Source organism: Megalobrama amblycephala, linkage group LG11, assembly GCF_018812025.1.
Source record: "Megalobrama amblycephala isolate DHTTF-2021 linkage group LG11, ASM1881202v1, whole genome shotgun sequence".
NCBI classification, from domain to species: domain Eukaryota; kingdom Metazoa; phylum Chordata; class Actinopteri; order Cypriniformes; family Xenocyprididae; genus Megalobrama; species Megalobrama amblycephala.
The window spans coordinates 21864973-21883556 of NC_063054.1; the positions used below are offsets into that span (position 1 = coordinate 21864973).

General features: G+C 38.0%; 1 protein-coding gene across 17 annotated transcripts in view; it reads left to right on the forward strand.

Moving 5' to 3' along the window:
• fryl (furry homolog, like) overlaps positions 1-18584 on the forward strand; it is a 120139-nt gene that overhangs the window by 72935 nt on the left and 28620 nt on the right. For 13 of the 17 annotated variants that reach the window (XM_048206703.1, XM_048206704.1, XM_048206702.1 and 10 more), the window contains 30 exons: positions 839-883; positions 3247-3350; positions 3610-3718; positions 3964-4050; positions 4527-4698; positions 5198-5330; positions 5461-5568; positions 6142-6379; positions 6581-6745; positions 6849-6935; positions 7085-7353; positions 7740-7959; positions 8096-8220; positions 8469-8526; positions 8706-8797; positions 10620-10792; positions 10882-11042; positions 11135-11245; positions 11324-11478; positions 11571-11670; positions 14133-14301; positions 14446-14714; positions 14873-15013; positions 15157-15325; positions 15593-15677; positions 16009-16121; positions 17006-17156; positions 17242-17345; positions 17434-17616; positions 17769-17964. In XM_048206703.1, coding sequence (XP_048062660.1) covers positions 839-883; positions 3247-3350; positions 3610-3718; positions 3964-4050; positions 4527-4698; positions 5198-5330; positions 5461-5568; positions 6142-6379; positions 6581-6745; positions 6849-6935; positions 7085-7353; positions 7740-7959; positions 8096-8220; positions 8469-8526; positions 8706-8797; positions 10620-10792; positions 10882-11042; positions 11135-11245; positions 11324-11478; positions 11571-11670; positions 14133-14301; positions 14446-14714; positions 14873-15013; positions 15157-15325; positions 15593-15677; positions 16009-16121; positions 17006-17156; positions 17242-17345; positions 17434-17616; positions 17769-17964 — 4292 coding nt within the window. The remainder of the gene's footprint in view (positions 1-838; positions 884-3246; positions 3351-3609; positions 3719-3963; positions 4051-4526; positions 4699-5197; positions 5331-5460; positions 5569-6141; positions 6380-6580; positions 6746-6848; positions 6936-7084; positions 7354-7739; positions 7960-8095; positions 8221-8468; positions 8527-8705; positions 8798-10619; positions 10793-10881; positions 11043-11134; positions 11246-11323; positions 11479-11570; positions 11671-14132; positions 14302-14445; positions 14715-14872; positions 15014-15156; positions 15326-15592; positions 15678-16008; positions 16122-17005; positions 17157-17241; positions 17346-17433; positions 17617-17768; positions 17965-18584) is intronic. The other 4 variants (XM_048206694.1, XM_048206706.1, XM_048206697.1 and 1 more) reach the window with 1 other exon arrangement.

Genomic DNA, 18584 nt, shown 5'->3' on the forward strand with positions numbered 1-18584 from the left:
GCAATACCGATTAAATCCTCTCCTCACTTCCCTTTAATGTAGATCAGGACTGGATCAGAATCGGACTGTAGTGTGAATCTTACTCCTAATCCACTTTAGACTGCTTCTTACACTTCTCAAAAAGTCATGTGAATGATTCAGTATCAGAATTGAAGTTTTCCTCAGTGGTCTGGTGTAATGTCTTTAGCCCATTGAGCCCAGGTTTATGGGATTTGTAGTCTCAGTGGTGGATAATTCCTCTCCTGATTGATCCATGGATTGCCTTTACAGTTCTGCTTGTCTGTCTGGTTCCCTGTCTGTTCTAACCCTGCTATAGTTTGTCTTCCCTGACCAACAGACTTTAGTCAGAGTAGTGGACACCATATTTTATTTGAAGTGTTGTTTTCATTCGCATCAAGTCTACTCTGACTAAAGTTTTCACAATCACCCTTGCTTGTAATCATGTATTTGCACACACTAATCCTGCTTCCCTTTTTTTTTAAATGTATTTCAGTCCTGCTGTTTGTCTTCTCACCCATCTGAAGCTCTTCATCTGCACGCCACCTATATATAAATTAAAATTCAAATAATCTTCCTAGAATCTTTTGTCATTTTCATTCCTTAAAGGAAGTATAGATAAATGTTGGAATACTTGTGTTGATTCTGTAGGGAATCTGACACTGAAGTATTAAATCCCATGCACCCTGCACTTTGTTTTGCATGTTGTTGTAGCACAAAGCTTTGTTTTGTTCTTAAGTTTGTCTCTTGTTTTTTTTCTAACCTGCATGTCTTCCCCACCACCATCACCCCCTGTCCTTTGTCATCATTTTTGTTTCCCCTGCATGTTTATTGGCTCCAGATGCCGTCAAACAACAGCATCCGTAAGCAGATTGAGACCCTACAGGTGAGTTCCCATGGTTACCCACAAGGAATCTAGCCCCGCCTCTGAGAGGTCATGTGATTGACCTGTATTCCACATGGGCTTCCTGAGACTTTTGGCTTTCGCCTGTCCATAGAGGAAACAATCCAAAGTAGCTTAATTACCATCCTGCCGTTCTTAAGAATTCACACTGGAAAACCACCCAGTTCAGGGAGTAAATCAGGGGTGGGCAAACTCGGTCCAGGAGAGCCACTGTCCTGCAGAGTTTTGCTGCAGCCCTGATAAAACTCACCTGCGTGTAATCCTGAAGACCTTGATTAACTGGTTCAGGTGTGTTTGATTAGGGTTGGAGCAAAACTCTGCAGGGACAGCGGCCCTCCAGGACTGAGTTTGCTCACCCCTGGAGTAATTGATGGAAAAATAGACTTTATAACATCTGTGGTCACCATTAGGGGCGTCAGGGATGTTTTATCTGAGGCAGAACTAGCTTCACTAATAGTGATTGGAAGTTCATTCCGCAAAAAAGTTCCACAAATGGTTATTTCGGACAAAAAGAAAAACTGTTCTTTTGCATCATTGCGTACTGGCATCACTAGACCGTATATCTAACAATTTAATTTTATGGTATGCCATGCTGAAACATTCAAATAAAGCCACATGTGAACACATATTGCTGATTATAATATTACCTTTCATTATTACCTTAATTACCTGTTATTACCTTTCAATATTATTAAGTTAATGGTGTTTGTTGTCATGTTTCTTTGTGATCCTGCATTAGTTGTGTTATACTACATGGCGTTTACTACATTTTGCACCCAAAACACACAATACATAGGCTTCACTGATGCACAAACATGGATATATTGTATAAAACATGGATAAGTCTATAAAAATAGTCTTATAAACTCCATGATTTAGCTTATGTCTTATACCTTATATCCTGTAGTCATTCTCAGACTAGGTTCCTGCAATCGTTAGTTGAAAAAACAAGAATCAAAAAAGAATCAAAAACAACAGTGAGGAATTGATTCTTGGAATTCCAGAACCAGTTATCGGTATCATAATTGATTGCAAAATTTTCGGAATCGAACAGCCCTAGGCAGAACTACTGAAAAACTTGCACAAGTACTTTTTTTTTTTTTTTTTTTTTTTTTTAAATAAAAGCTTATTTTGTAGAACTATGCATTTTCCCAAAAAAATAAAAAGTAGTTGAAAAGAATTATTTCAAATTTTGTGTCAATTATTAAAGTGTTTATTTAATCATTTAATTATAGGGTTTTATTTCAGCTTGCATGGGGACTAGGTTCAAAACTCAACCTAAATTTTATGTTGCAAGCAAAATTGTAGTTTGACAGCAATCATTTCTGGAAGATTATGGAAAAGGCTTAAATATTGTCCATCAGTTTTGAATGGCCATGATGCCACTGATCTCCATCTTCCTCTGTAAAACTTTGAAGAGTTTAATTGTTTGTTGCATTTACAGTGATTTGCTTTGAATGTACAATTATTTTAAATGTATCTCATTAGGCCAGACGTAAAAAAAAAAAAAAAAAAGTAATCCAGATAAATCCATATAAATATGGCATCTCTGTCACTGAAAGACACTAGGCAGTCCTCTCTATAGGAGTTTGCTCATTTCTTATGTAGTTGATATTAGCTGCAAACCTTGCGATCATATCGCCCCCTATGGTGAGTGTTGGCCATTACACCTTGCTTAATGCTCTTTACTGCAGTCTGATTATGTGTGTGTGTGTGTGTGTGTGTGTGTGTGTGTGTGTGAGAGAGAGAGAGAGAGAGAGAGAGAGAGAGAGAGAGAGAGAGAGAGAGAGAGGAACAGAGTAGCAGAAAGAGTGAGAGAGACAACTGCTTAGTCAGTGACTCGATTTGGACGAGCCGTGATGTGTTAATCACAGATTCATTAGCAGAGTTTTTATGAATCCCTGTTTCATCATTCATTACTTCTGCTGAACAGCCAATTTATGAGTCATCTCTCTGTGCGTCGATGCAGTTAAAGCAGAAATTACAGCTCTTATTGGCTTGTAAATGGAGTCCAGTGCGTCATATTCCTTATTAGCTCGTCATGAGCAGCAAGTGAACTATTGATCACCCATCATGATACAGATGAAGCGGCAACTTTTTATCAATGAATCTGGCATAATTTCTGGGTTGGATTAATTTATGAATTGTTGCCTTCAGAGGTCCATTTTTTTTTTGTTAAGCCACTTTAAAACAATATATTTCAGGGCTCAACAATAAACCAGTGTTGCTTGAAGTCCATTATACCTTATAAACTGATTCCCAAAATCTATGGCTCATGTCATGAGTTCTTGTTGTCCAAGAGTTATGAGCATATTACCTGAATTATTTTGTGCCCTTCTTTGTAGAACAAAGACCCCAAAATGTCTCGTGTAGCACTGGAGTCTCTGTACCGGCTGCTCTGGGTTTACATCATCAGGATCAAGTGTGAGAGCAACACAACCACACAGAGGTGGGTCACATGATCCTTACACAATCAAACAGATTTACAAAAATAGCATGAATTTATGCCAAATACACACACACTAGAATACATGTAACACACCTAACCACAGACATATCATTATTGGAGGAAGTAAGCCTCTCACAAAGTTCTTGTAGACATTTTTTATATATATATATATATATATATATATATATATATATATATATATATATATATATATATATATATACATATAACATCTCACATTATCTCTTTTCCCTCACAGTCGTCTCCTCAGTATTGTAACAGCACTTTTCCCAAAGGGCTCCCGCAGCGTGGTGCCCAGGGACACACCCCTCAACATCTTCGTTAAGATCATTCAGTTTATCGCTCAGGTAAAAAAAAAAAAAAAAAATCCAGTTTTGGTTATGTCCCAATGTCCCATTCCCCTTCTCTATCTATTCCATCTACTCTCCATTATTATTATAACATGTTAAAGTAAAAAGCACATAATTCAGTCAAGAAGAACACTTGGGAGTGTGGTTTAGGTTTATTGCACAGGTTTTCTTTTTTCTTTTTTTGGGGTGAATGTGTTTGGCTTTTATAAGTGACTTTTGTGTGGTGTGTTTTTCCTCTGAAGGAAAGGCTGGACTTTGCTATGAAAGAGATCATCTATGACCTGCTGTGTGTGGGCAAGTCCCACAAGACTTTCACCATTAATCCAGAGGTGTGTGAAGACGCATACAGTACACATAATCACAAGACAAGCCATTCATTTTTTTAGTAACATTTAACACAAGTTCTATACATATTTAATATTACTAGAATATGAATTATGAAATTTGAATATGAAATTTGAATTTGAAATTCATATTTTTTACAGCATTTATTAGTCAAGGTTGATGTTTGTTTATAAACGTTATGCTATTCATTGTTAGGTGATATTAATATGCCTTGTTACACATTACAGAACATTTTTACGTAATTACAAGCAACTCTACTAACACTAAACCAAACCCTCATGTTGTTAATTCATATGCAATTATTTATTAATATAATTTATTAATAATTAACTACTTACTTAATTACACTCTAAAATATATATGTATATATATATATATATATATATATATATATATATATATATGGATAAAAATATAAATACAAAAGCTAATTATCTCTATCATTCTCTTTTTGTCTCAGAGGATGAATATCGGTCTGCGGGCCTTCCTGGTAATAGCTGACAGCCTACAACAAAAAGATGGCGAGCCACCCATGCCCACCACAGGCGTCATCTTACCCTCAGGCAACACACTGCGGGTCAAGAAGATCTTCCTCAACACCACCCTTACAGACGAGGAAGCCAAGGTCATCGGTACGAACCCTTACTGTTCCTACACAGTTCTCCATAAAGAAGATATTCTTGAGTACATCCTCTCCTACCCTAAAGCATTTGGTCAAATTGGATTAGTTGGTTTTTATTGGAATTGTGATTCCTTGAGCATTAGCTGTCCTCATTGAGCTTTCAGCATAAATGAAGCTGTGACTTCCTGCCAACTTTTTTTTTTTTTTTAATGTGAGAAAGTTTTAAATATTTTAGGAATGTATTTGTGGTCCATTCATCTGCTGCCTTTTGGCATTAGTCAGAATTTCCACAAATACCTAAATTTGACTTTTGATTTTTACTAGTTTGTTTCTCTTTTCCAATGAAACGCATTACATGCCTGCCCATTAGTTCAGATGTTGGTGTATTTATCTCGCCCCATTTTTTAGAGGCTGAGGAAATGCCTCTGTATGTAGTCCATTGTAACATTTTCCATTCTGTGTGATAACTAAGCTGTTCTCTTTCTGTGTGTGTGTGTTTGTCTTTCTAGGTATGTCTCTTTATTACCCTCAGGTTAGAAAGGCCCTGGATAACATCCTCAGGCACCTGGATAAAGAGGTGGGACGATCCATGAGTATGACCAACGTTCAGATGTCCAACAAAGAGCCAGAGGACATGATCACGTTAGTTTCTTGAGATTTTATCGACTTAAATATGATATAAGCATCTTTAATTTTTAAATTGGTATGAAAATAAATAGTGTTGTTTAACTGACTTTTATCGTGTTTAATGCATTTGTGTCTTCTGCTCTAGTGGGGAGCGTAAACCGAAGATTGATCTGTTCCGGACATGCGTAGCTGCCATTCCCAGACTAATCCCAGACGGCATGAGCAGACAGGATCTCATCGAGCTACTGGCCAAGTAATGACCTGTGACCCCCCACGTCAGCCCTCATTCATCACCGCAAAAAAAACTCCAGCCATTTCCCAATTCACTAGTTCTGTTGTTGTTAGAGAACAATTACATTTATACCTACTGATCATTCACTTCAGCAGAAATGTCTTAACTAGTATGAATTTTATGATTCGATTCTGATTCACAAGCTTTCAATTTGATTCAGTATTGTCTGAGGGCAGCCTTGTTTTTCATACATACGTGTTTATTAAGTCTTTATTAAGAGTTTAGTTACATATTAAGTGTTTAGTTACTGTAGGGATATGAGTAAAACACAGAAATAAAGATCACAATTATTCAGAAAGGTATGGACTAATATGGCATTTCCATATATGCATGACTTCCTGTACAACAACCGCAATCTGAGTCAGACTTCCTGTTATGTTGTAATAGCATGTAGTCAGAACTTGTACATCACTATTATCCACTTGACCTCTCTGCGGTTCTGGTGACGCATGATGCTGTTATGAAGATGATGATGTGTATTGTTTCTTTCTTGCATTTTGTAAGCAATGACTCTTTCTTTCTCCTCGGGTCCAGACTGACCATCCATATGGATGAGGAGCTGCGTGGTCTGGCGTTCACCACTCTGCAGGCTCTGATGGTGGACTTCCCAGACTGGAGAGAAGACGTGTTGTCTGGTTTTGTGTATTTCATTGTGAGGGAGGTGACTGACGTTCACCCCACACTACTGGACAACGCTGTCAAGATGCTGCTGCAGCTTATCATACAATGGAGACAGGCGGTACAGAGCAGCAACCGTGGCCATGATTCACAGGTGCAGTCATACAACAGAATTAAGTATAATATATACTCTACCTTGGTGAGCGTAAGAGAATTCCTTCAAAAACATAAAAAAATCGTACCGACCCCAAACTTTTGAATGGTAGTGTGTGTATTTATTTTATTTTTCTTGTATTTTATTATATATTTTTAACTTGTAGTTTAACATGCTATTTATTTATTGTATATTTTTTAGAGCCCTTCTCTCCCTCTGGAGCGATCTCCTCTCTGGACGGTTCTGCATGTGGTGGAGGGTCTGGCTCTAGTCGTGCTGTGCAGCTGTCGACCTGCAACACGCAGACTTGCTGTCAATGTCCTCAAAGAGGTCCGATCGCTGCACACGGCCCTCTGCATCGCTAAGGTAACCATCCGCTCTGAATGACTTCCTGTTGTTCACCTACTTCAGATGACCTTCTTTTTTGCTCTTCATATTCATTGCATTGTTTTGTTTTTCTCTCTCTCAGGGAGACGAGGAGTTGGCTATAGACGTGATGGACAGATTGAGCGCTTCAGTCCTCGAGAGCTTTATTCACCTTACTGGGGCCGATCAGGTGAGGAAATGTGGAACATTATGTATTTTGGATATTGGTGTCCCCTCCAGACAGGAATGATTAGAAACCTTCTGCCCAAAGAATAAAAATGACACACTATTTTTTTTTTTTATCAAGATTATCATATTTTTTGCCCCTCTTTGCTGTAGACAAATCTGCTGTACTGTCCTAGTGGAATAGACCTTCAGACTCTGGCAGAGTGGAGCTCGTCTCCCATCAGCCATCAGTTTGATGTGGTAAGCCCCTCCCACATCTGGGTGTTTGCCCATGTGACACAAGGTCAGGACCCCTGGGTCATCAGCCTGTCTAGTTACCTGCGGCAAGAGAACCTGCCCAAGCACTGCCCCACTGCGCTGAGCTACGCTTGGGTCTTCGCCTCCACACGCCTTCAGCTGCTCTCCCCACAAGTCGACATCAAGTATGTTTTCACTTTCAGTTGTGTCTCTATTTGGGAAATGGGTTAAACATAACTATATCATATATCTATATTAAACGTAACTATAACATAACACAAAAACATAACTATATCTCGATATTTTCACTATTAACTATTAACTAACTATTAACTATGACTTTTGCCTAAATAAACTTCTAATTACTGTTTATTAATAGTTAGTAAGGTAGTTGTTAAGTTTAGGTTATTGGGTAGAATTATGGGATTATGGGATGTCTTTAAGTACTAATAAACAGCCAATATCCTAGTAAAATGCATGCTAATAAGCAACTAGTTAATAGTGAGAATTGGACCCTAAATTAAAGTGTTACCCATAATTTAATATTCCTGTGTGACCTTTGACCTTGCAGCAGCCCGATCAACGCTAAGAAGGTGAACAGCATGAGCAGTAGCAGTGACTCATACGTAGGGCTTTGGAGGAACTACCTAATCCTCTGTTGCAGTTCTGCCACCTCTTCCTTATCTTCATCCTCCTCATCCTCTTCTTCATCGGCCCCCGGCTCTGTCCGCTGCTCCCCACCTGAGACGCTGGCATCCACCCCAGACAGCGGATATAGTTACGACTCAAAGGTCAGAGGTCTCAGCACCCTACCAGCTCTAATGTCAGATGCAATGATTAGCACTGTTAAATGTGATATATTTGGGACACAATATTTTAAATGATAAACAAGTTTGTGTACATGAGTCTCTGTGTGTGTTTGTGCAGATCGTCAGCATTCCGTCCCCTTCCTCTTTGTTCAAGCATGTGGTTCCCATGATGCGCTCTGAGAGCATGGACATCACTGAGTCTCTTGTCCTGGGGCTTGGCCGGACCAACCCTATTGCCTTCAGGTGTGTTTTAGGGTCACCTGCCCTAGATCTTTTTACTAGGTGTAAGTGGCTTATCAGGCTGACGCTTGGTATTGACTGAAATGCATCTGAAATTAACCTCCTGTGACCACTTGTGACTGGATTTCATGGCTACATGCATCACTTACTATGTAGACAAAAATTACACAAACAAGTAGAGATAAAGTGTGCAGAAAAACTACCAAGTTATGCTATAAGTATATGCTTAAATCCAGTGATATGTCTTGCAGAGAGCTGTTGGAGGAGTTAAACCCCATCATTAAAGAGGCGCTTGAGAGAAGGCCAGAGGTGAGTGGACTCCGTTAACATTATGGCACTTGACCATGAAGGAATCGCTGCTTACAAGGACTCATGGATAAATGTTCCACTTGACCTTTTAAATGCAAGCTTTTTTGTCCATCTATTTATGATTTATGATTTATCTACACAAAATATCTGATCCTTCTTCTTTTTTTATGTTCCTTTAGAATATGAAACGACGCCGGCGTCGTGACATTCTCAGAGTCCAGCTGGTCCGGATTTTTGAACTACTGGCCGATTCTGGAGTCATCAGTCAAACGTAAATCTCACACATATGCACACTACAAGTACACCATTTAAAAGTTTTGTTTTTGGAATAAAAGTATAATTTTTAAATAAATACTTCAGCAGGGATGCATTAAACTGGTCAAAATAGTAGATTTCTATTTGAAATAAATTCATTTGAACTTATTCATCTAAGAATCCTGAAATGTAATGTATCATGGTTTCCACAAAATGTAAAGGTCCCGTTCTTCGTGATCCCATGTTTCAAACTTTAGTTAGTGTGTAATGTTGTTGTTAGAGTATAAATAAAATCTGTAAAATTTTAAAGCTCAAAGTTCAATGCCAAGCGAGATATTTTATTTAACAGAAGTCGCCTACATCGAACGGCCAGTTTGGACTACATACCTCTACTTCCTCCTTTAATGACGTCACTAAAACAGTTTTTTGACTAACCTCCGCCCACAGGAATACACAAGAGTTGCGTTTGTAGAGTGTGTTTGTCGCCATGTCATCGAAACGCTGTTATTTTCATCCCGCAGTCCAATCACCGGGTCTGATTCCGGCTCAAATTGATAGGGTAAAATTAAAGACATGTTTACAATAACACTGAGCGCGTGCATCTCCACGTTATGGTAAGAGGCGTGACCTTTCCGGGCAAGGTTCGCTAAGCTGCTGTCGAATCACAACACAGGAACCACTGGCACAATCAGAACTCGTTACGTATTTCTGAAGGAGGGACTTCATAGAACAAGGAAGTCATCAGCCCGTTTTTATGACAGTGGAAACAGCGGTATACAGATAAGTAAATTATGTGAAAAATACTGTGTTTTTTTACACGCGAAACATGAACACATGTTATATTGCACACTATAAACACAATCAAAGCTTCAAAAAACCACGAAAAACGGGACCTTTAAAGCAGCACAACCATTTTCAAGACTGATAATTATAATAAGAAATGCTTGAGCACAAAATCAGCATATTAGAATGATTTCATGAAGGATCATGTGACACTGAAGAGTAAATAAACTTTGCCGTCACATGAATAAACTACATATTATTAAAATACATAACAAAAATATTAAAATACAAAACTATTTTTAAATTGTAATATTTTTTCACAATATTTATACTTTACTGTATTTTTGATCAAATAAATGGAGCCCTGGTGAGCATAAAAGACTTCTTTGCAAAAAATTAAAAAAATCTTGCAGACCCCAAATAGGTGTTTCATAAACTTGGAGTGGCACTTTTCAAACTCTCCAGCATGCATCACAGGAGATTTCTAAACATTTCCATCATATCTCAATGATGTATTGTGTTCAACAGCATTCTGCGATGGAAATGTAATTAAACATATTTGGAATAAAATATTCGACTCCTTAGTTTTCTTAGTTTCTAGCACTTTATGTATCCTTAATGACACGGTGTTTGTGCTAGAGGTGTGAATCATTACTTCATTGTCTCACGATTTGATTCAATTACGATTCGATTATAAAACGATTCATAATGCATAATGATGCATCTTTTTCTTTTATTAATAATAATTATTCTATTAATAATCACAATATAGTTGTTTTGTTATTTTAAATGTTAGTTGTGAACCGAAACATCAGATGCAAGTGCTTTGCTTACGAAGGACATATACGCAACTTTTTTTTTTTTTTATGAATATAGCTTAGAGTACTTTATTTACAATTAAAACATTACATTTATATGTATGATAGGCATATTTAATTAATTATTTTTTTTAATCTTGTTTTTATGCATCGATGTAGAATCGTTCACATCAGCATTGCGATGCATTGTTAAAACGATTGTATTTCACAGCTCTAGTTTGTGCTTTGTCTGTGCAGTGCGAGTGGTGGTCTGGATGGGGAGTCTCACTCTCTGAACAGCGCTCTACTGGAGTACGTGGATCTCACCCGACAGCTTCTGGAGGCTGAGAACGACAAAGATTCAGACACACTGAGAGACATCCGCTCTCACTTCAGTGCCCTAGTGGCCAACATCATACAGAATGTACCAGGTACACATAAACGGCCTTTTAGTAGCCCTTGAAACCAATAACTAAACTGAAATTGAACTTGAACTGACCTCATGATTGTGTTTCTGCAGTACACCAGAGGAGGAGTATATTCCCTCAGCAGTCACTGAGACACAGTCTGTTCATGCTCTTCAGTCATTGGGCTGGACCCTTCAGCATCATGTTCACACCACTGGACCGATACAGCGACCGCAACATGCAGATTAACAGACACCAGTACTGCGCACTGAAGGTACGTTCTCACAAAATACACATTTGCATTTGCAGCGGTCTCAAATTTAACTTTCATCGAGTGAATATGGTCTATGATGTGTGTCTGCACAGGCCATGTCCGCAGTGCTGTGTTGTGGTCCGGTTGCTGATAACGTTGGCCTTTCTTCTGATGGCTATCTGTATAAGTGGCTGGACAACATTCTAGATTCTCAAGACCGCAAGGTAACCACAAGCCACTCATTAGCATCACTAACCAGTCGACTTTTATGATGCGTGACGTGTGTGTATCTTTGTGCTCAGGTGCATCAGTTGGGTTGTGAGGCAGTGATGTTGTTGTTAGAGTTGAACCCAGATCAGAGCAATCTGATGTTCTGGGCGGTGGATCGCTGCTACACTGGCTCACGCAGGGTCGCTGCAGGCTGCTTCAGAGCAATCGCCAATGTCTTTCACAACAGGTACATATGACAGTGTTCCTGTGATAATTGTGATTGAATTTGTGTCAATAATTCAGATTAAATCAATACTGTGTGTTTGTTGTCTCTTGCAGGGATTACCAGTTTGACACTGTGGTTCTGCTGAATCTCATCTTGTTTAAAGCTGCCGACTCTTCGAGAGACATCTATGAAGTCGCCATGCAGCTACTGCAGGTCAATAAAAGATACTTTTTTTCAGTCAAGGGGGAAAAAATGTAATTTCTATATGACAACATATCAAGAAAGATGGACAAAATCATTTATTTTTGCCCATGCTCTGCTTCCTGTAGAAAGGTGTTGACAACAACCTGCTCATCCCTCTTTCTGTTGTGCCAAAAGTGAACAGTGAATGAATCTAGATTTGAAAGTGGTTTTAGATCTTGTTTTTTTGTTTTTTGTTTTTTGTTTTTTTGAGCCTAGTCAACTTCCAGTTCCCAATCACTGTCTAAATTTCAATTTTGATTGCATGCAATTTAATTGTGAAAGGGAAGAGGAACTTTGAAAAACTTTTTTGCATAGCCAGAGTTAAAGCTTAAAAACACTACACGACTTTTAAAATCATACACTTGCCAACTTTACAGAGGAAAACATGGGCATCATACGCTAAGTCTGAGGATCTGAGGATCACACACCAGACGTCGTTTTAAACACAACAAACTTACACAGAAACATGCACCACATTGATAGAAGCATGACAAGTTAAAACAAAACGGCTCAAAATATCAAAAATGTTTCATATCGTCCGACTGGATGGAATCGTAGTCTTAAGCCAAAAAGTCTTAAGCCCAGGATACACGGCACGATTTTAGCAATCCGATAAGATCATTACAAATCACACAGTGTGACATGGATCTATTAAACTTGGGTATGACAAGCTTGTAGACTATACGATGATGACACCTGTTGACTCGTGAGCTACGATGCAAGTTTCTGTAGAAGAATAAAACGTCATCAGCATGCACTAGTGGTTAACACAAAGACCATGTTGATTCACACTTCGGCAGTTGTAGTTTGTATGTGTTCTGAAACAAAAGGAAGCGGCGAAAGAAGAAGGGAAAAGAGCTTGAGATAAGCAGTTTTAAATTTTAGCACCGTCGCGTTGATTTCATGACGCATTTTCATTGGCTGGTCAGTAGACGTACAGTACAGTCCAAAAGTTTGGAACCACTAAGATTTTTAATGTTTTTAAAAGAAGTTTCATCTGCTCACCAAGGCTACATTTATTTAATTAAAAATACAGTAAAAACAGTAATATTGTGAAATATTATTACAATTTAAAATAACTGTTTTCTATTTGAATATATTTCACAAAGTAATTTATTCCTGTGATGGCAAAGCTGAATTTTCAGCATCATTACTCCAGTCTTCAGTGTCACATGATCCTTCAGAAATCATTCTAATATGCTGATCTGCTGCTCAAGAAACATTTAATGTGTACAATTGTACAAAATATTTGTGTACAATATTTTTTTTCAGGATTATTTGATGAATAGAAAGTTCAAAAGAACAGTGTTTATCTGAAATCTAATCTTTTGTAACATTATAAATGTCTTTACTGCCACTTTTGATTGATTTAATGCATCCTTGCTGAATAAAAGTATTCATTTCTTTAATTTTTCAAAAAAATAAAAATAAAAATTCTTACTGACCCCAAACTTTTGAACGGTAGTGTATAATGCTACAGAAGCTTTGTATTTCAGATAAATGCTGTTCTTTTGAACTTTCTATTCATCAAGGAATCCTGAAAAAAAAAGTACACAACTGTTTTCAACATTAAAAATAATCATAAATGTTTATTGAGCAGCAAATCAGCATATTAGAATGATTTCTGAAGGATCATGTGACACTGAAGACTGGAGTAACGATGCTGAAAATTCAGCTTTGCATCACAGGAATAAATTACTTTGTCAAATATATTCAAATAGAAAACAGTTATTTTAAATTGTAATAATATTTCACAATATTACTGTTTTTTACTGTATTTTTAATTAAATAAATGTAGCCTTGGTGAGCAGACGAAACTTCTTTTAAAAACATTAAAAATCTTAGTGGTTCCAAACTTTTGGACTGTACTGTAGGTCGTAGCAGCAAACACACTGTGCGTTGATCATGCTGAATTTCTGACACTGTCAGAAAATTATTGTAGGCTATCTTTGGTCTCAAGACCGGGAAAACGACCGTCTTTGTACCACTCTCACTGTACGACATAGGACCACCGATTATTTTACACCGATTGTTTCACGATGGCAATCTTTCGTCTGGGACAGCCAAAAATCGTGCAGTGTATCCCAGGCGTTAGGTCTGTGCCATCACACACTACGTGAGTTTCTGTTATATCTTTCAACTTCGACTGCCCAAAATCTGCAGACTGGCTTTGACTGCCAACAACTAGCATTGACTCTTCCAAAAATCTGGACAAATGTCATTTAATGTATTTTAGCCTTTAGCATGAAGTCGTGTCCACATTACAGCTTATTTTGGCCAAGAACTGGCAGCGTAGGAAGTGGGCCATCTGAATGACATGTAAAGTGACCAGCAACAGTTTGTGGTCAAACAAGTGCAGTTTGATTAAAGTTAAGTGCAACCAGCTCAATAACTTGTAGTAAGTAATGTGTATGCATGTGTTGGTGTGTTAGATTCTAGAGCCCAAACTGTTCCGTTACGCCCATAAACTGGAGATCCAGCGTACTGATGGGGTCTTGTCTCCAGCATCCCCCCTCCCTCACCTGTACTCAGTGTCCTACTACCAACTCAGTGAAGAACTGGCACGGACTTACCCTGAACTCACCCTGCCCATCTTCTCAGGTACCTGTGTTATTCTTAACTAAAACTAAACATCACTTTCTTAATTTGAATAAAGCTGAAATAAAATAAAATATCGATATTGGCAAAAAATTTCCCCTACATACTTACTGTTTTTGTAATGAAATTCTGGCTGGGTTTATTCAGAGGTGAGTCAGAGAATACAGACAGCACACCCTGGTGGACGACAGGTGATGCTGCATTACCTCCTACCCTGGATGAACAACGTGGAGCTGGTGGACTTCAAGCCTTCAGCACGGCGTCAAGAGGAACCTTCGTCGACGGAGGAAGAGGAGGAGGCCCATGAGAGAGAGATGATGATGGTGAACAGCCGTCGCTGGTTGAAAGGAGAGGGCTGGGGTTCACCACATGCCACTACTATGATCCTCAACAACCTCATGTTCATGACTGCAAAGGTAAGCATTGATTAGAGTTGGAGCTAAACTCTGTAGGACAGTGGACATTTAGGGCCAGAGTTAAGAACTCCTGATGTAAATATATTATTTTAACACATTTATACCAAAGTTTTTTAAGACGATCATTACATAAATGTTCATATGGTCTGATTTTACAGTATGGCGATGAGTTTGCATGGTCAGAGATTGAGAACGTCTGGACCACTTTAGCTGACAGCTGGCCCAAAAATCTGAAGATCATCCTGCACTTCCTCATCAGCATGTCTGGAGTCAACAGTGAACCAAGTCTCCTGCCTTATGTGAGTGACACCTGCCCTGGCCAGTCAGACACCAAATACTCAATACCTGAGCAGATGGGCTGCACTTGAGAGTTTGCCCATGTTACTTAACTAGTTTATTGGATACTATTGTGTTTCTGAACGTTTTTCCTAATATTTTGCAGGTCAAGCGTGTGGTGGTGTATCTGGGAAGGGATAAGACGATGCAGCTGCTGGAGGAGTTAATGTATGAGCTGGAGCTAACAGACCCTGTATCCTCAGCTGTCACTCATATGGATAACCCACCTTACTACCGCATTACTTCCTCTTACAAGATCCCTTCTGTTACATCAGGTATATATGCTTTAAACCACTCTGACTACTTATCTTTCTCAACATGACCTTTTTACAAATAATGTTTAGAATCATAAGACAAGGAATCTTGACTGTTCATGGGCTATCTTTATAGATACTTGAAAGAAAATTCACTGATGTAGGAACAATTCAGGAAACCAAAATATTAAAGAAAGCCTCCTGATAAACATGTGATCTAAAATCAGATGATCTAAGGAAACGGTCACATTTTCACTGTCATTTTGTTTAAATGTTTGTTTTTTTCAGGAACAACATCCAGTAGTAACACCATGGTACCTGGACCTGATGGACATCATGATAGCAAACTCAAAGATTCCAACATGGAGGACAGGTAAGAGTTTTAAGCAGAAAAAAACATTTTTTGTTGCATTTGTCCTCACTGTTTGCCCATAACAAAAAACATACAGCACGACCAGTGTTGTCCGAGTCGTGAACAAATTAATTCTACAAGCCTGTTCTTTTTAATGATTTGGTTAAAATAACACATTTCACCAAACTGCAAGTCATTACTTTAACTCGTATCCTACTGAATATAAACCAAGAACTGTTTATCAGCTATTACTGACTGGTTGTTCATTATTTGGTGCTTCCTCAATAGCACTTTGTTGAATTATGGAGATGTTAAGTGGTGCCTGAATTCAACTTTCTGTATATCTGTACAGTTACACTCATTTGGACATCTACACTGGTCTGAACAGTAATCTGAACAGACAGCACCATCGACTGGAGTCCCGTTACAGCAGCAGCTCAGGAGGGTCCTATGAGGAGGAGAAGAGTGAGTACATTAACATTACTGTCATACTTAAAATCAGCACTCCCTCTAACTTCTTATGTTTCTCCGGTTCGGATCAACAAATACTCAGTCTGAAGACAGACTCAAAAATGTGTGGATATAAAGGTAGAATCTGAAAAAATTTAATGGGTAGCATTTCAGTGATTTTTTTTTCCCTGTGTTTTTGTTTTACTGTATGTGAATTTCAATTCAAATGTTTGTGGTCTGGAATTTTTTATTTATTTTTTGTTACTTGGTAACACTTTTCAATAAGGTTCATTAGTTATCTACATTAGTTAACATGAACTAATAATGAATTGCACTTATACAGCATTTATTACTTTTTTTATGTTAATTTCAACATTTACTAATACATTATTAAAATCTGTGAACTAACATGAACAAACAGTGAACAACTTATTTACATTAACTAATGTTAACGTAGATTAGTAAATACGGTAGCAAATGTATTGCTCAAGGTTAGTTCATGTCAGTTAATACATTAACTGATGTTTAACTAATGAATCTTATTGTAAAGTATTACCAAATACTTTTATTCAGCAAAGATCTATAATGTGACAAAAATGTAATATTTATATATTAAATAAATGCTGTTCTTTTGAACTTTCTATACATCAAAGAATCCTGAAAATGTATTGTATGTCTTCTGAAGGATCATGTGACACTGAAGACATCACAGGAATAAATTACATTTTACAAATATATTAAAATAGATAAACAGTTATTTTAAATTATAATAGTATTTCACAATATTACTGTTTTTCCTGTATTTTTGATCAAATAAACAGCCTTTGTGAGCATAAGAGACTTCAAAAACATTAAAACTTTTGAACTGTAGTGAATGAACATGTTGTTTCTCTCTGTAGGTGACTCAATGCCTGTCTACGCTAACTGGCGTCTAAAGGTGATGGACCATAACCGGCCAGAGCCCCTCCCGTTTCCTCCCACTGGTGGCTGCTGGTCACCACTGGTTGATTACCTGCCTGAAACCACCACACCTGGAGTCTCCTTGCACAGGTAAAGGACATACTTGGCATGTCCAACATCAGTGTTGTTCTCCTTGACCTTTGTCCACTAACAACACATTGTCATTTCTTTACAGGTGTAACATTGCCGTGATCTTGCTGACCGACCTCATTGTAGACCACGGGGTCAAAGTGGAATGGAGCTCGTACCTTCACCTGCTACTGCATGCAATCTTCATAGGTAACACACACACAACTTTATAATTTCTTAAAAACATTAGCCCTGGAAAGTGCCACATTGTATACTCTGTGTTTGTTTTTGTGTGTAGGTTTTGACCATCAGCATCCAGAGGTCTATGAGCACTGCAAGCGTTTACTGCTCCACCTGCTGGTCGTTCAGGGTACCAACAGCAGTGTCCAGTCACTAGCATCTGTATTGCTCCGCAACCGCGAGCTGAATGAGCCCAGAGTTTTGACAGTCAAACCCACTCTTCAGGAGTTCAACCTCACAGGTACTTAAAAGCACAGGTGTTTTGCAAAATCTCTCTACCTAATCGATAATGATTCATTATAATAATAATAATAATGACCAATTGCAATATTAGCCATGTCCTAGTGTTTTTATACTAAGACTAAAATAATTGTGAATTGATTTGTCTCCAAGGTGTCGCAGAGCTAATGCCAGACTACCAGCCATCTCCAATGACTGACTCTGGCCTGAGCTCCAGCTCCACATCCTCTAGTATCAGTCTGGGCAGCTCAGTCCTGCCTCACCTCCCCCCTACTCTCCTTAATGAAGTGGACCTGTCTGCAGAGCAGGACGAGAAGGTCAAAAACCTCATCGAGTTCATCAGCTCCAGGTGAGGGGGTCACTGCACGCCACTATGTGATGCCAGTAATAAACTTTTCATGTAATTAGTTATTCGAGTAATTTTCAGTATATGTAGTTTAATCTCACGTGTCTCTGTGTGAATGAGCAGCACGGTTTCGACTAATGCGCATGGTGTTTTTAGCATCTCCCTTCTCACTATATGAATTTAATCTCCAGAGCTGCTCACACCATTTAATTTCATAAAAGTTATCATCCAATACACACTGGAACTTAAAGCTTTCCAAAAATGTGTAGACACTATTTTTGAGGATAAATTTGTTTTAAACACTTTTGTAAAACACAGAAAGGACAGGGCACACTGAATTTAGGTAGGTAAAAAATAAATAAATAAATAAAATGAAATTTGTATTTCATTGGGCCCTAAATTAAGAGGTACAACTTAACTTATTTGTTTACAAGTAAACTCCAAAGGGTATGTTTACATTCATTCTTGAGGTCTAACAAACATATAGAATGCATTTGTTCCCTATTAATGATATTAAATAAATATCGAATAATGAGTATCTTGATAAATATTGATATCAAACGTTATTTAAAAAAAATATTGTAATGATATTTTTGGCCATATCACCCATCCCTTTTTCAGAA